Source organism: Siniperca chuatsi, linkage group LG10, assembly GCF_020085105.1.
Source record: "Siniperca chuatsi isolate FFG_IHB_CAS linkage group LG10, ASM2008510v1, whole genome shotgun sequence".
Lineage (NCBI taxonomy): Eukaryota > Metazoa > Chordata > Actinopteri > Centrarchiformes > Sinipercidae > Siniperca > Siniperca chuatsi.
The window spans coordinates 9,899,014-9,923,202 of NC_058051.1; the positions used below are offsets into that span (position 1 = coordinate 9,899,014).

The 24,189-nt window shown below is 40.9% G+C and overlaps 1 protein-coding gene across 6 annotated transcripts in view; it reads right to left on the minus strand.

Annotated features, from left to right (window-relative positions):
• The window catches only part of bsna (bassoon presynaptic cytomatrix protein a), a 307,151-nt gene that overhangs the window by 122,262 nt on the left and 160,700 nt on the right, over window positions 1-24,189 (minus strand). For 3 of the 6 annotated variants that reach the window (XM_044210625.1, XM_044210626.1, XM_044210628.1), the window contains exons 3-4: window positions 11,791-11,868; window positions 4,417-5,655 (exon numbers count right to left, since the gene is read on the minus strand). The exons of 1 other annotated variant lie outside the window; for it this stretch is intronic. In XM_044210625.1, the coding sequence (XP_044066560.1) occupies window positions 4,417-5,655; window positions 11,791-11,868 (1,317 nt within the window). Of the gene's footprint in view, window positions 1-4,416; window positions 5,656-6,483; window positions 7,374-11,790; window positions 11,869-24,189 lie in introns of those variants that run through there. 2 more of the 6 variants (XM_044210629.1, XM_044210627.1) reach the window with 2 other exon arrangements.

The window sequence follows — 24,189 nt, forward strand, 5'->3', positions numbered from 1 at the left end:
TTCTGAAGAAAAGTAAAACTTACTGGATCAAAATGTCACTTACTGAGTTGAGGTTCAGTGTGTAATATTTAGGGGGCTCTATTTGCAGAATATGGTGATAATATTCATATTCAAGTATGTTTTCATTAGTAAATAATCACCTGAAAATATGAATTGTTTACATTACCTTAGAATAAGCCCTTTATATCGCCATGTTGCACCGCCATGTTTCTACAGTAGCCCAGAACGGACAAACCAAACACTAGCTCTGGATACGGCCTTTCACGTTTTTCGCGGCCACCATAGTTTCTTCTACACGCTTGGAAGGGGAGGGTGAGGCGAGCGGTATTCAGTTGGTTTCAATCTGCAATTTCACCGCTAGATGCCACTAAATCCTACACACTGCTCCTTTTAATGAAGGTTTGATATTTACCTACTACCACAGTGTGAAACGAGATATAAGAAGTATAACAAGACTCCACAGACACAGTAGCAGATCTGTAATGTTGTACTTAGGCACAGTGGTACTTTGAGCTAAATGCTAACATCAGCATGCTAACATGCTCACACTGACAATGCTAACATGTTTAACAGGTATAATGTTTTCCATGTTTACCATCTTAGTATAGCATATTAAAATGCTAAAGTTTGCTAATTAGCACTAAATACAAAGTACAGCTAAGGCTAATGGGAATGTCATTAAGTCTGGAGGTATTTAAAGTACTGGGTAAACCGAACCTTTCACCCGATGATGGTGCTAGATGACAAGTCAGAGGATCACCAAATGTATTACTATTCATCCTATGTAGAACATGAATATTTGTACTACTTTTACAGCAACCCATTCAATAGTTATCAAAATATATCAAGTGTTGAAGGAAATTGTGTTCTATTTCTGCATAATCTATTTTACTTACTTTATGTGTTTATTTCATTCAAAGAAACCATATTATTATTTTCATAACCATGATGTGTGTTCATTTTAATCAAAGAAGCATTGAATTTATGATCAGAAAGCAGCACACTGCACATTGCAGCAACATTGGTGGGAACCAAGGTCGTTCGGCTGTGCAAAACCTGGGAAACCTTTGTATTCCAGATGAACTTTCTCTGTCTCAGTAAGACATCTCCAGGAGTGTTATCTTATGTGTGTCTGACAGATGTCTACTGTAATAAAGAGTGTTGCATTGTGATTGAGATTGTGAGTGAGGGGCAGAGAGTTTATTTTCTCAAAAACATCCTTATCCTTATCGAAGGACAAAGAAGGCTACAAAAAGGCAGGTGTCTCTGTGTAAACTGTTGAAATGGTCATACCTTGTGTAATGGCGCCATCAAGTGTGTAAAAGTGTAATGGCAAACAATCAGGTGATTGGTTCTTAATCAATCAGGAAAATCTTTTCCCCTTGGGAGAAGTGTGCTGGGGAAGGGAGCTTTGGGGTTTAAATGTTGATGCCAGGAGAAATGTTGTCTGAATTAAATGAATTCACACCCTTCGTATTTCAGATTTGTATGTACTTCTCTGCAATCTGAAGATTAAAACTACTTGGTATGAAGTAGAACAATTGTATTCTTTTGTGTCTCAGTGTTTGAATAAATAACCACTATCAAGTTCACAGGAATCAAAGTTACTGAAGGCTGATCAAAGGAAGAAAAGAAACCACTACAACACAAGAAAAACCAAAAATGTCAGCTTCATAGTGGCACTAGCTGAAAAGTTAGGGGATCACCACAGTCAGTAGGATTCATCCTATGGGAAACGCCTGGACAAAATGCAATCCATCCACCATGACATTGCCATGCCTAGATCCACAACACTTGTGAGGCAAAAAAAAAGTACTGCATGTGCAAATATTTTCATAAATAAAATAAATAAAAAAAATAAAATCTTTTTAAAAGTCAAGATCTTTAGAACTCAGATGAACAAATTTAGTTTAACTGCCCTCTGAGTCAAACCTCCTCATTGAGGTTTGTTCTGTATTTTTCCCTACTGTTTACTACTTATTACTGTCTTTTGTGTGTCTGCATGTGTATGCAAGTGTGTTACTGCCTGTCTTCCCTCTGGAGTGACAGCTATACGTTATTCAGCTCTACATGTCTGGTTTCCCCTCAGCCTCTATCCAGTTCTCTTTCTATCTGTTTCCACCGCTCCTTCACTTTTTATCTCACTTTAAATTTGTCTTTTCATTCACCTGTTTCGCTGAATGTCTCTTCATCCATCTTAATTTCATTGTGAGCTCCTCTTCATCACTTTTGTCAAGACTTTTTCTCCCTTTCTTTTTCATCTCCTTTCTTTGCATCTCTATTTCCACTCCTTTTTCTATACGTCTCTATTGATCCATTCTCCTTCTTTGTGTATGGTCTCCATCTTTTCCAGTCCTAACCACCTTTTGTTTTCTGGCTTGAGTAGAACTCAAACGGGAGTAGTAGTTAATAAATACACTGTCACCATAATCTTCTCTAATCTACTGAAAGAAAGAATTTTATCTGGTGGTCATTATATTAATTGTTTAATCCTTCTTTCATTCACTTCTTTTCAAGAGTGTCAGGCCTTACATTGTGCACACACACACACATCCTTGTACTTCTGTCCTTGTGAGGACCGTCATTGACATACTGCATTCCCTTGTCCCTTACCCTAACACCTCACCCATTCATGGGTTAGGGAACTTGGATTCCCAAACTGATAGTCCCGTCCTGCTCAAACGGGGTCCCCTGAAAATCGGGACTGACGCAAACTGCATTAACTTTTGGCCAGGACCCCACAAAACAAACAGCATTCCGGTACGACTCTCAGTGCCGCAGCTACAATTTTTCAAAGTTTTGCAACAGTTTTCCCATTTATCAGCGATGCCACAAGGTGACAGTAGTCCCAATGACAAACTGGAACATTTTTGACAAATGGTTTGACATTTAGGAACATTTTTGACATTTACTCAAGGTGCATCCGAAAGTCAAAAATATTCCCATTTGTCTAAACGGTTCCTGTTTGTCAAGCCCCATGTCAAAAGTGCTCCCATCTGTCAAACCCTGTGTCAAAATGTTCCTGTTTCTCAGAGCAAAAGATGGTTTGACCATTGAAAAGTGTAAAAAATGTTCCTTTTTGTCAGCGCAACATTCCAGATATTTTGACATTTGGTACACACTTGAATGGAGTGGTCGGGGTTCCCAGATGTTAACAGCTAATATATGCATTTTAATGGGCTGTGACTGGTTTTGCATACACTTGGAATGCTGGAACCAGTTCAGGGTTCAAGAGGAGCCTCTGTTATGGACCATATTTCAATTTTATAATGACAAGTCAACACCAAGTCATTAATTGGTGTTTGACATTTGGAAACCCACAGCACCCTATTCAAATGTATGCCAAATGTCAGAATTTAAGGAACTGACCCTTATATTTTGACATTTATCATGCTTTTGAATTTGGTGTTCAGGGTTTCCAAATGTCAGTGACAAACAGGAACATGGCGGTCTGTCCAAATGGGAACACTGAATGCTCCATGTGAAGGTTTGCTAAATGTTAAAGTGGAGGGTGAGCCAGCTGGAGGTCTCCCCAGGAATGACTTGGGGCATGCAGAGGAGGAAGAGCCTGATGGAGGTTTCCCCAGGAATGACAGCCTGTCTTGAGGCATTTAGAGCCTTTGAGCCACAGGCCTGGTTACTGGAGGACTCCATAGAGTACCAGGACCACAAAGTCCCATTCTGACAAATGGGAACAATTTTGATACGGCTAGCTGTCCAAATGGGAACACTAACTGCTCCATTCCAGGGTATGCCAAATGCCAAATTTGGAGGAATATACCCTTATATGTTGACATTTGGCCTACTTGGCTTTGAATGAGGTGTTCAGGGTTTCCAAATGTCAGTGACAAAACGCTGTGAATAAAAGCAGGATTTAATAAGTGGACAGACAGATCCGGAGGTGGTTAGATGGAAATGACGAGAGAGAGAAAAAAACAGAAAGAAAAGGGAGTCCGTGAAAGAACAAAAAAAGAGACTCTGAAATGAAATATTGGCCTATAAATACTGATGATGATGATGATAAATGAATAACAGTGGAGAAAAGAGAGTTCAGAATTCCTCAGAGGAAATTCAATTCAATTTTATTTATATAGTGCCAATTCATAACAGAAGTTATTGCACTTTTCATATAGAGCAGGTTTAGACTGTACTCTTTATAATAAAGAAAAAGATGAGAGGTTCAGGTATAACTGCATCCACACAGTGAAGAGGAAGAAGTCCAACAGTATTGGTTGTCTGGACGGAAATTATTCTGAATGTGTCAGTGTGTGTGCAAGTACAGTTCTTGTTCTTAAATACTTATGACTGATGTTGTGAAACATGTTTTTGCTTGCTGAAATACATATGTGCCTGTATCAGTGTGTAAGCAAATTTCTGTGTACACTGTTGAGTATGTATGTGTAACACTCCTCTTACCTCCACCAGATGTGGTGTGGGGTTGAAACCACACATGTTACACACTTGGCTGTGACACTGCGTACAGGTGTTGTAGTTAAGCGGGTCAGAGCTGCCGATGTTCAGCTCTGTTTTACAAAGAGGACAGTTCACTTTAGACTTCACAGGCTCTGGGGCAGGCACAGGAGTCACCATAGGCTCCTGCTTCTGGGGCGCTTTCTGCAGATGACCAGGTGTTTGCTGATGTTGTCCTTGCGGTTGTTTCTGATGATGCGCAGGCGACTGCTGTTGCAGCATTGCTTGTTTATGGGGCATGGTCTGCTGCTTCTGGGTTGGTGCATGCAGTCCACCCGTTTGGGGAACTCCCATTTGACTCAGCACATGTGGGCCACCCATTCCAAATGGTTTGGTGCCAGGGGCCCCTTGTTGCTGCCTGTTGTCAGGAGTTGCATTACTGAACAGCACCTTGCCTCGTGCAGGGCTTGGCTGGGTGGAGGCGGTGGGTAGAGGGTCAACATTGATCAGGGTACTAGCCTGATTGAGCAGCGATGCCCCGAAACCAAACAGTTTGGTCAGGCCATCCTGGGAAGGAGGAGGAGCCTGATTCTGTGGCCTGTGGGCTGGGGAGGAGCCGGCGCTTCTGGTCTGATCATGGTGCCGCTCTATAAACTGGTGCATTGGAGAACCACGACCCAAATCGGGCTGGGAGGGTGCCTTGGTCAAGCCAGGGAGGGGCACAGCACCAGGGTGGGGAATCCGAGAACCCCCAGGCTGGTTGGTGCCTCCTGTGAGACCTCCGACAGCTCCTGGATCTCCAGGACCTCTCTGGGAGTACGGGTTGGACCTCATGCCCTGCTGATAGGGCCCTGTCTGAGTCTGGGGGCCACCAGGGCCTGGGTGTCTCTGCAAGCCTGGGGAGGTATGAGGCTGAGTCTGGGGCCCTGGCTGGGTCACAGGGTATGACTGGGGCTGAGACTGGGGATACTGCTGGGACTGGGAGTAGGGTTGAGTTTGGCTGTAGGGCTGAGTCTGAGGCTGCTTGAGCTGCTGCTGCAGGGTGGGCTGACTCTGTGCCAAAGGTTTGGGCTGTGCTGCTGCTACTGACTGTGTTGGCTGAGGTGCAGGCTGCTGAGGCTGGACGATGTGTTTGGCTTGGTGGGATGGAGAGTGAATCTGCTGTTGGCTCTTAGAGCGAGGCGTGGTCATATCAATGCCAAGAGCTCTCTGCATCTGACAATTCAGACACAGCCACTCCTGCACCTGCAAACAGAAAACAGATATATATACTTAATATTTAAACCTAAAACTGTTTTCATGACTGTACCAATCCAATGGAACTATTCTATATGTATTGTGCATTATATTATACACAATTTCCAAAATTCAGCCTGACGTATTTGGGATCTCCACTGGAATTTAAGATAAGGTTCTGTGGGGTTGAACAATGCTTGGCAGCACATGTGTTTGTACTGACTGCATCAGTGAGATTGAAGGGGAAATGACTGTTAATTTGCTTTAGTGGTGTACGTAAAGTCTTAGCACTGAAACCAGGGAAAGCAAATGAAAAGAGAGAATAAATTAATTTCTGTAAAGACAGAAGACAGTATAGATATAAAACATCAATATGATTCATTAATTCTCCCTTTCAAAGTAGATTTACTTTAAATATCACTGCTGACACAGACAGGATGCACCAGTGTCTCTTATCATCTAAACCACATGGGCACTGTATTCATTCAGCCAACTTTAAAGCTCCAGATAGAAATGTGAAGGAATACATTTGGATGGCTACACATAGAATATGGTACATCTTTCTTCCCGTGGAAAACTGAAATGCAGAGAGAATAGTTGTAATCAACAAGAAATAGTGGGAGAGAGAGGTAAATCAACCACAAATTGACTGCAGCGCTGAGTGATTGCTGAGCCGAAACCGCAACCTGAGTGAAAAGCATTACATCTCTCACAGATACACATAAATTCACACAGGTACACAGGTGTGCACACACATAGAAATCAAGTGTAGACACAAGTGAGACACAAACAGATATAATAAGAGACACACACAGTCAGACGAAATGAATACGAAACCTTCAGAATCTAAAAATAAAAAATCATCTCCCTTCCTCCTTCTCTTCTCCCGTCTTACTCCTTCCTTCTCTTCTTCCTTCAGATGAGAGCTGATACTCCCTCGTGTCTGGACCTTGCTTGGCTCTCTAATCTCTCCCAACTGCAAAAAACACACAGCTCCTCTTTGAACTGTCAACCTGCACTCATTCTGTCTGTCTGACTGTAGCTTTGAAACCACAGCGACCCAAGTGCCATAAATAGCGCTATTTTAGCTCCTCTGTAACCAGAGCAAAGCTAGTAAATCTCTGCACTTTCAAGAAATTCTCCCATCCCCTTTCCTTCCCAAAATGCAATGAGAAATCGTACTTTATCACCCCTCCTGCTAGCCACTGAACCCCTGTGAGTTTTTGTGAGGCGCTATAGCACAAGGTGGCTCCCTGAATTTCAGGAGAAGATGTAGAAAGCGCAGGGAGAGAAAAGAAGAAAAAAGCCTGCATTAGTCACGTACCCTAACTAAGCAGTTCCTCCCACTGTGCTGTCCCAGCCTGCTTTGCTGTCTAGCATTTTTTAGTTTGACAGCATCACTGATCCCATGTCCTGTTAACTCAGCGGCTACAGCCATTGCTACAGTCTGACATTCTCCTTTTCTCCTTAATATATTCTCTTTGTAGCTGTCTTTGCTCTCATCTCTGCTTCTCCTCCCTGTTTTTTCTCTTCTTCACATCCCCTCTCTTTTGTCCCCTACACTTTCCCATTTTTCTTGTTTTCCATCTTTACCCATTTTTCTGTTCTCTCTCTGATCAGGTTGAAAATGTCGGTCTCGTTCCTTGAATAGCTGAAGCAGAAGGAGATTTGAAAGTATAATTTTGCTGTGCAGGCTCCTCCCACATTGTGCTACCATAACTACATCTGATAAAGGTGGCAAGAGGAAGATGAAGAGAGATAAATAGGGAGAAAGAGAAGGGGGGGATCTGATTTAATGAGTCATTGTCCATCCTTTTGCTTTATAAGCAACATCACAAGAGACACTTGAAGGAATGAGGTATAGAGGAAGGGATGGAGGGATAGGAAAGAGCAGGGATGAGATGGAGAATGAACAAACAGTGGAGGGAGAGGAATCAGCAGTTTTATAATCCAGGCAGCTCTTCAGCTCACAACATGTCAAGCTTAATCAACAGCACATCAGCACAAAATATCCACTTATGCTTCACACCAGTGAATCCTTTACACACCTGAGTCCTGTTGCTAACATGTGAGGAAGAATTATGTTGCTAAGGAGGAAGGGTCGGTTCACCAAATTATGACAGAATTGATTTCTTTTCACTTACCTCGAGTGGTATCTAGCCATACAAATAGTTTTGGTTTTATTTGTCCAGGTTTTGAGATATCAGTCTTTGATGTTTATGCCCTATTACTGTGGATATACAGTATATGTAATTTAATTTGTCTTGCTCACAACATTGAAATATTATATTCTTTATTCAAAATTCAATAGCAATTTGCCTTTCCAGGGTACCAGTTACTCCAATGAAAAGTGTTCACATTGAGGTTCACTGTACTGTGTGGCAGCAGAAAGAAATGGACATCTCTAAACCTTGACAAATTAAAAATAAATCTTACTTGCACTAGTAATATCCAGCCATTAAGATCGTTTTGGTTTGTTTGGAAGGGGGATTTGGGTGAACTGACCCTTTAATGCAGCTGCAAGCATTTCTGCAGATTCTACAAGATTCTACAAGAAACTACAAACGTGTGCTACATGTACCTACTACACCTGATGTTTGCATCCAATTTACATCACATAATTTTCTGAACTGTAGCATATATATATATATATACACATATATATTTGTTGTTTGTCACCCGGCCAAACAAGGTCTGCGTCAGGTGTTGGGGAACCAGGGCATCGAGACGACAAATGGGCTACTGGAACAAGACGGAGATGGGCGAGATGCGATAATAAGGCTCTGTTGGAATGCTACTACTCCAGTAACCCTAGTCAGAGGGGTTACATGCACAGGATGTGGGATGAATGGTTACTTCGAAACCCACAATCAAGGCTTACGGCGAAGCAACTAGTAGCTCAGTGTTCCAACATCCACAAGCGGCAACTGCTATCACAACTTGAGATTGACGAGGTACAACACAAATGCTACGGCAAGGGGGAGCCAGGACTACAGGTCAGAGGGGAGCAACCAGCAACTCCCCAACCAGAGATTGGGTACGAAGCCCCAAGAGAAATCACGCTGAACGAGGCAGCGACTGACCTGAAAGATAAGATCATGGCGAGGATGAATACAAGGCAACCCCGACGCCAACTACAACGGCTAAGTGAAGTACCATCAGAAAGTCTCCTAGAAGATGTGAATGCAGCATTGAGAGCGATCCCTACCACAACCATCACTGAAACCAATGCGCTGATATACGCCTCAGCAGCAGTGATCCTAGAGATGCTTGGCTACAAGAGCAACCATGGGAGCCATGAGAGACAATACCCACCATGGAAACGAAGGTTGGAGGCAAAAATCAAGGAGGCCCGGAGAGAAGTGAACCAACTGACAGAGACTGAGAGAGGTGCAATGAGAAAGCAAGTACCCAAGAAGTACAACCAGATGCCCATACCTGAAGCACTCGAAACTGCCAAACAAAGGCTCCAAGCCTTGGCTAGCCGCCTAAAGAGATACATGAGAGATAATGAAGCCAGAAGAATAAACCGGCTGTTCGCAACTCAACCTGCGAAAGTGTACGCTCAATGGCAGGGTAATAACAGCAGAGCAGACCCACCAAGGCTGGAAACGGAACAGTACTGGAAAAGTATATGGGAAAGGGAGGCATCACACAACAGCGATGCACAGTGGCTGGCCGCCCTGAGAAAGGACCACAGCAACCTCCCTGAACATAGTCCAGTCACCATCACAGCGGCAGACATCCAAGAAAGAGTCTCAGGTATGAAGAACTGGACAGCACCGGACCCTCCAAAGGTGGTAGAGAATGACCGAGCCAAGATCCTGTGGGACTTCCAGATCCAGACTGACAGAATGGGGGAGTGACGCCCAAACTGGAGGAGTGGCTACAGCAGATCCCTGGAAGAACACCAGACATCTCGGTCCAGAAGAGTGCAGTACTGGGAACAGCAAAGATACTGCGAACCCTCAAGCTCCCAGGCCTCTGGTAGAGGATGAGACCACCCGCGGAAGGGTGAAGGACAAAGTTATATATATATGTATACACACACATTAAAACGTATATGTATGTGTGTATGTATATATATGTGTATATATATATATATATATATATATATATATATATATATATATATATATATATATATATATATGTGTGTATATATATATATATATATATATATATATATATATATATATATATATATATATATATATATATATATATATATATATATATATATATATATATATATATATATATATATATATATATATATATATATATATATATATATATATGTATATATATATATATATATATATATATATATATGTATATATATATATATATATATATATATATATATATATATATATATATATATATATATATATATATATATATATATATATATATATATATATATATATATATATACACATATATACACACACACACACACACACACCCAGTGGTGTGCAAAAGTGTTTGCCCCCTTCCTGATTTCTTATTTTTTTTGCATGTTTGTCACACTTAAATGTTTCAGATCATCAAACAAATTTAAATATTAGTCAAAGATAACACAAGTAAACACAAAATGCGTTTTTTAAATGAAGGTTGTTATTATTAAGGGTAAACAAAATCCAAACCTACATGGCCCTGCGTGGAAAAGCGATTGCCCCTTAAACCTAATAACTGGTTGGGCCACCGTTAGCAGCAACAACTGCAATCAAGTCTTTGCGATAACTTGCAATGAGTCTTTTTGGCCCACTCATCTTTGCAGAATTGTTGTAATTCAGCCACATTGGAGGGTTTTCGAGCATGAACTGCCTTTTTAAGGTCATGCCACAGGATTCAGGTCAGGACTTTGACTAGGCTCCAAAGTCTTCATTTTGTTCTTCTTTGTCTGTCAGCCTCACTAGAATGCTATATATATATATATATATATATATATATATTGACAATGATCCAAAATACACCAGCAAGTCCAGAACAAAATAAAGACTTTGGAGTGGCCTAGTCAAAGTCCTGACATGAATCCTATTGAGATGCTGTGGCATGACCTTAAAAAGGCAGTTCATACATATATATGCGTCTGGTTTTATTTGACTTTACCATTTAATATTGTAGGTTGCCTGAACTGAACCCGATTGAACTGGCATTCCCTTCGTGCAACGTGAAGCCAAGCCAACATGGAGGAACTCATTGCTGTATTGCTGATTTATTTGCTGTCCACAGCTGCTTTATAGCTACTGTATAAAAGGAGCTGCTACGGACACTTATTAGAATAAGTAGCTGCACCTGTGCCTGATGATGACTGGGGGGACAGACTACGAAGCGTTCTGGTTGTTGCCCATAGCGGGTTGTGCGTCAGATTATTTCCTTTGGGTTTACGTACATGGCACAGCAGCGCCATACAGTACACAGTTGTATTTTTAATATTGCTGCATTGAAAGTAAAGTCAAGAAGGCGCTTCACAGAAAATGTTTATTATAAAATGAAAACACTTAAAAAATGTATCAACAAATGACTGTACACATTCACAAACTCAATCGAATGAGTCCTAGTGCAAACTGACGCAGTGTTCCCAGCACCTCATTGATGCGGTCGACTAGCATCTTCTTATCTCACACTCCCACAGTGGGAAATCTCTGGTGCAGTATGTTTATGATGAACTCCTTCATATTTCGGGGGAGTTGCCACTTTCCCCTCAACTCATCCCAGTTGGTTGTGACACACCAAGCACGGTATTTTTCTTTTGGTGTCACAAATCTGAATAGCACCCGTAGCAATCACGCAGCCCTGGCACATTCGGCAGAGAGATGCATGGTCCTCTGGTCCCACCTTCAATGCTGGCATTGTTCCATTGTTCACGGGGTTCCCAACACATGTTTTGACCGTAGACTGTAATTTTAAGTAGAGATTCAGTAAGTCATAATTCCATAGTACAATACGCTACAGAAGCAGAAATAATGGTAATACTTTATTGTAAGGGTACAAATCATAGGCTACTTAAGTAATGCTTAAGAAATGTATGACTCAAGAATTAAGAATAGAATCAAGAATTACTATGTGAAGAATTTAAAGTAGTATAGTAGTAGAATTTAAAGTAGTATCATCATGAACATGATGGTATCTTACCGCTTTTTTCGCCACCAAATGCTTGGCTGGTCTTGCGCTGTCTGAAGGTGTACGTGCAGTATGTTTACCTGCAGTAATCTGTAAATACAATAGATACAGTACAAATAATTTAGACCCCATGTACAATACTGTAGACTACTGTACAACACCAGTTCAAATATAGATTGCATGGCATACAGTAAGCTTCTGCACTATTACATTATAACCGTATTATTATCATCAACCGGTAAACCCACTTTGTACTTCACACTTATTTTATACTTATACCCACTTGGTACATAATTTATTTTCTGACCTGTATAATAGTGTATTATATTTTTTGCTTAGTACTTCTATTCCTGTGTGCACTGACGTGATAGTGAGCTGCTGTAACAAAAGAGTTTCCCCTCGGGGATCAATAAAGTATTTCTGATTCTGTTTCACATGCATTATGTGTATACTTTAAATTTAGGCTGCTTACCACTTTTTCCCCTATCACCACAAGCCTGGTTGGAGGTGCGTTTTCATGTGCACTGGGGATGTGAATGCACTGGAGCCTTCAGACTTTCTGACTGTGGTTGAGTCCATAATGAATGAAGAAAGAAGAGCGTCTTAGTCCCCCGGATTAAAAGATGAGATGCCTTTTACAGTACACCGGCAGGTGTATAAATAGGTCCTTGGGGGTGTGGTTTTAGCTGTACGGTGCCACCCAAAAAGGCATCCCAGGCCTTTAAAGGATTTAATAGACTACTACAGCAGCTGTTGCTACCGCTCATATTATGGCTATAGGTGTCAGAGATGGCAAGGATCAACCTGCAAACTGGTCGACTAATCAGAAGTCTGTGGAAGAAAGGCTGGCAGACTGGAGATATCGCTAAATATCTGGGACATGGGAGTGACAGCTTCCATGAGGACCGTCCAGCGTCACTACCGACAAACTCTTCTTGCCAAGAGGAACCGAAAGCCATGTAAGCTGACAAAGTAAAATGACAGTAAAGGCAAAACACAGCTTGCAAGCAATTGACTCCATCATGAAAGCGGACGATGAGTTGTGCAACTTTCTACATAACAATAGTTTATTTGAGAATATTCAGTCAGGATTTAGAGTGCATCATAGCACAGAGACAGCAATGGTGAAAATTACAGATGAAACCAATCATTTAGCTAAATTTCAAGCGTGCCTTAAGGACATAAAAACCTGGATGACTTGCAATTTTCTGATGTTAAACTATCTATCTAAAGATATAGTGAGTCTAGATGGCATTGCCCTAACCACCAGCACCACCGTAAGGAATCTCTGAGTGATATGTCCTTTAACTCCCACATGAAACAAACTTGATGAAAGGATTGCCTTCTTTCATCTACATTGCAAATATGAGGCACATCCTGTCTCAAAATGATGTAGGAAAAACTAGTCCATGCAAGAACTAGAAAAAGAGATAATTTTTCTCCCATATTAGCTTCTCTGCACTGGCTCCCTGTAAAATCCAGAATATAATTTAAAATCCTTCTACATCTCACCTACAAAGCCCTTAATGGTCAGGCACAATCATATCTTAAAAAGCTCATAGTATACCCTATTACCCCACTAGAACACTGCACTCCCAGAATGCAGGGTTACTTGTGGTTCCTAGAGTCTCCAAAAGCAGAATGGGAGAGCCTTCAGCTATCAAGCTCCACTCCTGTGGAATCAAGTCCCAGTTTGGGTTCGGAAGGCAGACACCATCTCCACATTTAAGAGTAGGCTTAAGACTTCTGATTCATCTTGTAGTCAGGGCTGGCTCAGGTGAGCCCTGAACCATCCCTTAGTTATGCTACTATAGGCCTAGACTGCCTGGAGACTTCCCATGATGCACTGAGCTCCTCTCTCCTCCTCTCCCTCGCCATCTGTACGCATGCTTATCCCATTAATGTATGTTTCTAACTTGACATCTCTTTCTCGTAGTTTTGTGCTTTCTCGTCTCCCTCCTCTCTTTCTGTTGCTTTCAGCATGTATTTCTGCTGCAGAGTCTGGATCTATGATTGCAAGCCACCTACTGCCCCCGTGTTCCTGCTCAATGCAATTTAGTTTTATTCATATAGCGCCAATTCATAACAGAAGTTATATCATTGCACTTTTCCTAAAGAGCAGGTCTAGACCGTACTCTTTATAATATTAATTAACAACACCCACTGCTACAATTATTATTATTTGGGCCCGAGTGCCAAATGGCGCGAAGGCCCTATTGAAATGCAAGGAATTATTATTCTTTTTCTTTATGAGTCCAACTTTTTACGAAAGAATTTCATTTTTGAGGGCCTTAAGGTTCTCGAATAGGTGTGAAACTTTGCACACTCATCAGGACTGGTGAAAAATTTGATATTTTATGGGTTCCGGAAATGGGCGGGGCAAAATGGCTCAATAGCGCCTCCTTGAAATTTTCAAAAATTTAGCCCCTCCTTGGGGTTTCACCCACAGGTACGAAATTTGAGAGGCACGTGTAAGATGCCAAGATGAACAAAATAGTCTCTTGGTGACGTAACCTAAACTGGCCATTTTGATTTCATTTTCTTATCTTTGGTTATTTACTTACTTTAAAGAACTCATCCTAGATCATTTATCTGATCCACTTCAAAGTTGGACAATGTATATAAAAGACCTTCACAATGAAAAGTTGCTCAAAGCTTGAGTTTTCAATGGTTACTATAACTATTATTTTAAATCTCTATGTGGAATTTTCAATTCAGTTAAATTCATAAAAGAAGTTATCTCATTAAACTTGAGCAGGTCTAGACAATACTCTTTATGATATTATTTACAGAGACCCGACAATTCCCACCAAGAGCAAGCACTTTGGCGACAGTGGCAAGGAAAACCCTTTTAAGAGCCAGAAACCTCGAGCAGGACCAGACTCAGGGTGGCCACCCACTGCCGCTGCCGGTTGGGTTGAGAGAGAGAGAGAGAGAGAGAGAGAGAGAGAGCATACAGTAGCACAATGCAACTGTATGCTCGCGGAGGTGTTTGGGGCCAAGTACAATAACTTCAGTTTTGTCGGAGTTTAACATCAGAAAATTGGACATCATCCAGGTTTTCCTCCTTGTCCTTAAGGCATGCTTGAAGTTTAGAACAGATTAGTTTCATCTGGCTTGATTGATAGATATAATTGGGTATCATCTGTATATCAATGAAAGTTTATGGAGTGTTTCCTAATAATATTGAAAAGAATACATAGGGTGAATAGAATTGGTCCAAGCACAGAACCTTGTGGAACTCATGAGGATTCATCGTTAACATGTACAAACTGCGATCGATCTGATATATAGGATTTAAACCAGCTTAGTGCGGTTCCTTTAATGCCAATTAAATGTTCCAATCTCTCTAATAGGATGTGATGGTCAATGGTGTCAAATGCATCACTAAAATCTAACAAGAGAAGTACAGAGACAAGTCCATTATCCAATGGAATTAGAAGGTAATTTGTAATTTTCACCAGTGCTGTCTCTGTGCTATGATGCACTCTAAATCCTGATTGAAAATCCTCAAATAAACTATTATGTAGAAAGTCACAAAACTGATTGGCGGCTGCATTCTCAAGGATCTTAGAGAGAAAGGGAAGGTTAGATATAAGTTTACAGGCTAAAACCCCTGGATGAAGAGTGGGCTTTTTAAGAAGAGGTTTAATTACAGCTACTTTAAAAGACTGTGGTACATAACTTGTTAATAAAGACAGATTGATCATATCTAGTAAAGAAGTGCTATCTAAGGGTAAAACGTCTTTAAGCAACTAAGTTGGCATGGGGTCGAAGAGACAGGTTGATGGCTTAGATGAAGAAATTGTAAAGTTAGTTGTAGAAGGTCGATAGGAAAAAAGCAGGATACATATGTATCAGGTTTTACAGCTGTTTCTAAGGTTCCTGTGTTTGAAGATATATTGGTACCGGTTGAGGGCAGGACGTGATGAATTGTGTCTCTTGTAATTAAAATTTTATCATTAAAGAAGCTCATGAAGTCATTACTACTGAGGGTTACAGGAATATATGGCTCAATACAGCTGTGACTCTCTGTCAGTCTGGTGTAGCAGATTAAAGGTTTAAATGCATTAAAGTGATCATATCGAATGATCTTAAGTTTGGTAAGAGGAAGGAGCAGCTTTACAATAAAATCAGCGTTCATGTTAAATAACACTATTCAACTATTCATTAGTGCACCTACGCCAACGTGCATGCTGCCTGTTGCCGTAGCTCCGTCTCGTTGTCTTACTTTTTCCACCTGTATTATAGTGTATTATATTCTGATTTGCTTAGAATTTCTATCCCTGTGTGCACTGACGTGATAGTGAGCTGCTGTAACAAAAGAGATTCCCCTCTGGGATCATTAAAATATTTCTGATTCTGAACTCTACTTCTGAAGTAAATTCATTTTAAAACAGGGCACCACTCCTTTACAAGCAGAAATTAATAAATTAATTAATAATCAATTTAATTAATAATCCATTTAGTCTCGACCTACAGAGTTCTTGTCTCAGGACAGTGATGGCCTGCCTCAGGCCCACTGCCCTGTCACAGAATAGCTTTGAAAGGTGTCTGTACCTCAAAGCATTACAGGTGTCCCCTCAAGTTAAAGCCCATTTACTACTTTCTGTGTATGGTTCACAAACCAGTCAGTTTGCATATGGTGTGTCAGCCAGCTCAGGCAATTTTCAGGCCTGTGGAAGGTATTACAAGGATAAATGGCTGCAAATGTCTTTTCTTAAAGGGGGAAAATGAGCCCTGACAATCTCCAACAATGCTGACTCTGCACTCTATAGCAGGAGGAAATGTAAAGGAGAGGAAAGCCAGTGCACCATTTTCACTAAGTAGAAAAAAAAGTTGGTAATTTTCCTGAAAAATTCCTTTCTGCAGATACAAATTCCAGCCTATTTCTGTTTTTGTATAATTGTATTTAAAGCCTCTTAATGTTTTATCCATACATCACACACATAATGGCTTAAAATAAAGAAGAAACTTGTACCATTACATGTCACAACTGGAATTGCTGGATTAATAATAATAATATCCACCAAAACAAAGGACAATCAATATACAATTCCCTGAAATTTATTAATATCATATATTACTTGACTACCTTACTTGAAATTAATTAGCATGTTGTCTTTCTGTTACAGCATGCATATCTGTTCTGTAAATCATATGTCCTGTCGTCTCCTTTGAGATAAAAGATCAGAAACTAAATGTATATGTATATTTTATCTTTTTTGGTTTCATGATGGCACCCCTTAGTTTTGCCTTAATCTGTCAGAATACTGTTAGTTCTCTATGTAGACTTGTTTCCATAAAGCCAATCAAATCACTTCAGTTTAAACCATATTTGCGAAAAGCATTGACTAAGAAGCTAAGAAGCAAGGAAACTTGAAATTCAGAGATTTGTGAATGGAGTTTGGTGTGACGTTCTTTGCTTACAGATGAGAAAGGAGCTTGTCAGGACATCCTCTCCTGATACCCTCTGACCGCTAATCCAAGTGAACACGGTTGGACCAGGACCAGTCTGACGACAGAGAATACAGTACCAAGGTGATTTACAGCTTCTCCGGCTTGAGGCGGGGACAGGAGAGGCATCAAGCGGGAGAGGACAGAGAGGGAGGTAGGGCATCAGAGAAGCAGAGGGGAGCCAAAATATTTTTACATCTAACTCTGTGAATTAAGGGTTTATTTGGTGATTGTTGGAACAGTGGAAATACTAACCCAGAAAGTTTTGGTGAGTTTTATTTTTGGTTTGGTTTGAATGAAGTGTGTTTTAATAAGTTAAGGCAATTAAACTAGTCTTAGTCTTAATGGTATTGCTGCAGTGAAACTTAAATCTGTTCTTCTCTCTGCTCGCTTTCAGCTGTCTGCACGCTGTCAGCTGTCATTTCAGTGCGGAATCATTGTGAATTTCAACATTCACATTGCCTTTCTCAGTTTCTCTTTGTTGTAGCAAGCTGATGTCCAATTCCTCAGCCTAAGAGAAGAAACGTCTCTCTCCACTCGTTCTCCTGCTCACAGCCTCATCTGCTACTTCAGGACACTCCGCTGCAGACAACACCCTGATCGCCACCATGCAGTCTCTGGCTAACTCTATCCAAGCTATCCACACATGCCTTCAGTCCCCAGAAAATGCTTCAGCCCCTGCCGCATCATTAGCGTCTCTCTGCCAGGCCTTGTGTTGCAGCCAGCCTCCGTGTTCAGTAGCATTTCACATCCAAGCTGCTCATCAGTCTGTGGCCTCCGCAGCCTCAGCTCTCACAGGTGGGCAAACATCCTCATGCAGCAAATATCAGCTACCATGATGTGATCCGCCTGTCTATCCAGAGAAAAGAAGAGAACTGATTCCTATTCAGCACTGACTGGCGATCTGAATCTTAAATAGGCCTACGGAAGGAACATAGATACTCCTTATAATATTATTTACAGAGACCCAACAATTCCCACCAAGAGCAAGCATTTTGGCGACAGTGGCAAGGAAAAACTTTCTTTTAAGAGGCAGAAACCTCAAACAGAACCAGACTCAGGGTGTGCGGCCATCTGCCGCAGCTGGATTGGGTTGAGAGAGAGAGGGAGAGAGTGAGAGAAAGAGAGAGAGAGAAAGAGCGAGCAGGAGGTAAGAGAACCTACAGTAGCACAATGCAAATTCCACCCAGAATTTTTAAATAATAATAATGTAATGGTAGTGGTAATATTAATATAAATACATATTAATAATAATAATGATAGGAATAATAATGATAATAATAGTAATAATACCAATAATTGTAATAGCGGTTATTGAGCAGGAACATGGGAGCAGGAGGATATCCGCAATCATAGGTCCAGACTCTGCTGGAAACATCACAAAATCAGTCATCAACCTCATCAAGCTCATCTCATTGCAGACCTCATCAAGCTAGTCATGGTTATTGAACTCACTCTGCAGTCTGGTCGTTGCTGACCTCATCACAAATCATAAACAAAAGCTGTAACAGTTGGCACACTTTCTCTATGATGAGCCACTATATTCTTCTGACACAATGTTCTCACGGATGCGTCCATCCGTTTTTTTGGGGGGGTGTGACTACGGCATTTCTTAAGCGTCTAAATGTTAAGGTGCTTGCTCTCTAATGTGGCTTGCACACATTATCTGATACATAATGCATATCATTGGTGGTGGCATCTTGGTTGCATGGCTATCTGCTGCTCACTGTCCCTTTTATGATTTTATTTTCCCATTATTTTTGTCATGACATGCACTGCTCCCTAGTTTGTTTCCCTTTGTTTCATGTTTTTCTGTCGATGTTTCCTGTTTTATTCTGTATTTCTCCTGTCCTCATGTGTCTGTAACTTCACTTCCTGTCATTGTGTGTTTCCCTCCAGGATTGTTTGCCCTACCTTAATTTGTTCCACCTGTGTCTTGTTATCTCCCCTTACTTGAGTATTTAGTCTGTGTGGTTTCACTCCCTCCTGGTCAGTTTGTCTTGGTTTGTGTGCTTACATTCCAGTCTACATTTTGTCCTGTGTTTGTTCCTTGTGTTTTGGACTGTTTTCTTGGATCTTGCCTGTTTTATGAACTTTGGATTTTCTGTCCGCTCCCTAACGGATTTGTTTGGACTGACTTTCTTGGCGGCTGTGGCCCACATGTTGAAGTGTCCTTGGGCAAGACATTGAACCCCAAATTGCTCCCGAGGGCTGTTCCTTTCGGTGTGTGAGTGTATGTGAATGATTAGTTAGTTTTGGACTGATGAGAAGTTAACATCTGCCATCAGTGTATATATGTTTGTGAATGGGGTGAATGTGATATGTAGTGTGAAGTGCTTTGAGTAGTCGGAAGACTAGAAAGGTGCTATACAAGTAAAGTCCATTTATCATTTTGATCTCTGGCTGTCTGACCATCCATGTAAGTCATAGCTGCACTTGGCTTTTCATCCACGGTATCTGGTCATATTAATTCAGATCATTGCCACCAATATTACATGCTTCCGGTCATTGCAGGCCTATAGGCACCCCATTTTAAGTATCCAGTCATTGCTGACAATGGGGGTATTTGATTGCTCATATTAATCGTATTCTGCTAATTGCTCTATCCACTGTATTCTGCTAAATGCTCTATTCATTGTTTTTTGCTAATTACTATACATTCATTGTTTTGGCTAATTGCTCATTCAGCATACTCTGCCACGTGGTGTCAAATTCTTTGCATTTTGATAAGTGGTATGTCATTCTTTTACTGTTAATGTCTATTTATTGTAATCTGTAATAGCTTCATATTTGGCAAGTGCTGTCATGTATTCGTTGCTTTCTGGTAGGTGTTATGTTTATTGCTTCTGGTAGGTGCTACATCTTGGTCATTGCTGACCTCGTTGAGTTGTTCCTGGTCAAATCAAGACCTCTGGAACCTTATTCCGAGTAAGTAACGCTTACCAACCAGTATGCGGAAAGGCGGCGGGCTTGCTGTGCTGGTCAACAACAGATGGTGTAACCCTGGTCACATTACTATCAAGCAGAGTATCTGTAGCCTAGACATTGAACTTATCTGCAATGTGAATTCTCACATGCCATTGTTATGGCTGTTTACACCCCCCATTCAACACCCGAGTGCGCTCATATTAATCTTGGGTGATTTCATCCATGTCAGCATTTCAACAACACTGACTAATTTCACCCAGTATGTGAGTTCTCCTACTAGAGAGGACACTGGACATGCTTTATGCTAACGTTAAGGATGCATATACCCCTCCTGAACCCCCTTCAGTTCGCCTACCAGTCCTGACTGGGAGTTGAGGACGCCATCATCTTCCTGCTGAACCACATCTACACCCACCTGGACAAGCCGGCAAGCACGGTGAGGATCTTTTTTATTTTTTATTTATTTATTTTTTTTTTACTTCTCCAGTGCTTTCAACACCATCCGGCCAGGCCTGCTGGGTGAGAAGCTGGTAGCGATGCAGGTGGATGCCCCCTTCGTGTCCTGGATTGTTGACTACCTGACTGGCAGACCACAGCATGTGCGTCTGTAGCACTGTGTCGGACAGCTTGGCCAGCAACACTGGGGCCCCTCAGGGGACTGTCCTCTCTCGCTTCCTCTTCCATCTACACCAGACTTCAGCCACCACACAGAGTCCTGCCACCTTCAGAATTTTTCTGATGACTCTGCTGTGGTGGGATGTATCAGCGGTGGTGATACGGAGTACAGGGCTGTGGTGGGGAACTTTGTCTCATGGTTTGAGCAGAACCATCTGAGCTGATTGTGGATCTACGAAGGGCCAAGGCATCAGTGACCCCGGTTTCCATCCAGGGGGTCAGTGTGGACATTGTAGAGGATTACAAGTACCTGGGAATACACATGGACAATAAACTGGACTGGGCTAAGAACACTCAAGCTCTGTACAGGACGGGCCAGAGCCGCCTTTTTTTTTTTTTTTTTTTTTTTTTTTCTGAGGCTGAGGTCCTTCAACAGCAGCCGGACAATGCTGAAGATGTTTTGAGTCTGTGGTGGCCAATACTATCCTGTATGCTGTTGCATGCTGGGGTAGCGGACGCTAACAGGTTCATCAAACTGATCTGTAAGGCCAGTGACTTTGTGGGAGTGGAGCTGGACTCTTGGACAGTATCTCCCACCCACTCCATGACGTGCTGGTCAAGTACCTTTAGCGAAGAACCCCCTGCCTGTGGCCATCAAACTCTTTAACTCCTCCTAACATTACTGCAATATTCTCTGTTAAAAACTCCTGTGCAATATACTCTATTTTATGTATGTATGTATGTAGCTACACTTGACAGTATTCATTATTGCACTGTTACTACCTGTAAACCCAGTTTTTGTACTTACACTTATTTTAGCTGTATTATAGTATATTTTTAGTTGCTTAGTACTTCTATTCCTTGAGCATTGACATGATTAGTGAGCAGCTATAATAATAAAGAGTTTCCCTTTGGAGATCAATAAAGTGTTTCTGATTAACTGGTGGTGGTGTCCTGTTTTCATAGCTGATATTGTGGTTTATTCACCAATAGTTCTGATTGATCAGTCAATTGTATACACTATCATACACTTTTGGAAGACACGTCATTGCATCACATGGTCAAACTGACCTCACGCAACTATATGGTCAGTGTAACCTCATGTATCACAAATTTTCATTGTGACCTCATCATCACAACATGGTCTACATTCATGGCACCATTTTATAACAAATGTTACAATCATAATTGTCTTTTCAGCTATGCATTTCTTCATAGTCTCATCAATAAACCACTGCAATCATCCTGCTGCTTGCTTCGTCTGCATTTGGGTCCAATCCTGCATTTCCTGAGCCGTGACGCTCTCATCGCCAGCTTATCCTAAGTAGCTCACCTCTTCTAACTTGTAGGACTCTGATTTCCTCTAACATTTCTGTTTTTCTTTCTTGCTGTCACTCTTATTTCCCTGCAGATATCTCTCCATCAATTTGTCCACACACTTGCACAGACACAGTCAACTAACCAACTTTGTCAGTATTGTGTCTCTCTCACACACCTTTTTATACTTGTATCTTTGTGAGGACAATCATTGACATAATGCATACCCTTGCCCTAACCTTAACCGTCTCAACTAAGTTTCTTACCCTAACCATAACCTAATTCTAACCTAACCCTTAAAACCAAGTCTGACACAGAAGAACCTTCAATTGTATTCATTTCACCAGGTCTACAGGTGTTGAAACACAGATAGGGAAATGCATTTGAAGATGATCAAATTCAAACAAAACTGATTTAAAAAAAAAAAGCCAAATTGCATTACACTGCAAAAAGTATTGTATGGAGAATAATGAATCACAATTGTACTTTTCAAGCTTCATTATGTAAAAAATACTACTATTGCTACCTCTACTTTAATGACAAATACTGTTTAAGTAATAGAGATTGGACATTATTGAAAAGTCCAAGAAGAAAATCAGATTGTCAGTAATTTTTTGTACTGTTACACTAAACAATGTGAAGGATATACAGATTTAAAGCATTACGTTATAATCTGCAACTTCCTGTTTCGCCATCTTTGGTGCACCACTGTGGAGTTTATGTACTGCACTTATTGGGGATCGTCTGTCTATCAAAAGAAGTAGGCAGGACTCTTTAATCTTTCTGTCATTGTGCTGTGAGTTTTTGTAGGAGCATTTCAGTGCCCATGCTAACTACCCAGTTGTTTTTTTGTATGTATAGTATATTGAAACTAGAAGCATAAAACACACACAGGCAGCAGAAGAGCGACCAGACAAAGAAAAAATAAGATTCCATAAGTTTTCACAGATTAGCAGAGTGGAGAGCTTACAATTAAATGAATTAAACTGTACACCAACTGCAATATCTGTCAAAATAGTTGGAATATTATACTTATGCATAACATGCAGCTCTATTTTGAGTACAAAATGCGAGTGGAATTGAGCAGAGTTCACTGTGACTCTAATCTAATTTGTCATTAATTAGCCTGGAGACACGCAGAGAGGAAGTGGGAGGTCCAAGATCCAATCAAAGAGCTAAAACAGCATGAAGGAGGAAATCTATGAGGTTCCCCTTCCTTCCGTTTCTCTATCCCTGTTGTTTTTTTCTGCTACTCTAATTAGGAAAATAGCTAATAGGATGTTGATTGAGCAACCTGATTGAATACAGCACCTGGTACAGCATGTGTTCAATGGCTTAAATTACACAGGATACAGTACTTCTAGAAACAAGCAATAAAAAAGCAAATAAAAACAATATAAATAAAGAATAATAATAAATAAGAAAAAATGTGGCAAGTCTTTCTCTGTTGTTGTCCAATATGGATAATTCCTGACAAACATTATGCATATCCTCATCTTTACATCTTTTTCTTTTGATTGGTGGCTTCATCTCACTCACACACACTCACTGTCTCCCTGTGAACCCTACATGCGCACACACGCACACCTTTGAAAAGAAGCCACCGTTCTGTCATCGGGGGAGAGAGAAACAAAGGAAGTCTAACACTAGGCATCTATGTCCTGTGGCTGTCGCACAAACGAGTACAGAACAGGTGTTAACGCTGTTTCACGGAGAAAACTCGAGGTGTGATTCACAACATCGTCTGCAGCAACATTGGCAGACATTTCACCTTTGCATTTCACTCAACACAATAAAAACAACTTCAACCTACATCCATACAATACAATAACAGTCTCATTTATATTTAATTTTGAAAAAATTCTTACAGATTCTTACAGTGGTTTCTCCTTTAGTTTGACCACCTGGTACCGCAATCAGGCTTGAGTCTCACTACATTAGTACTGCGAATTCATAGTTCGTAGAAACAAACACTAGTGTTCCATCCCCCTATTTGAGACTCCATTGCACAGGGTTTGTCAAAGTAAAGCCAAAAACAAATGGGGGTCCACATTAACATTTTTTTTGCTTTAATTATATATGAAAATTAATGTC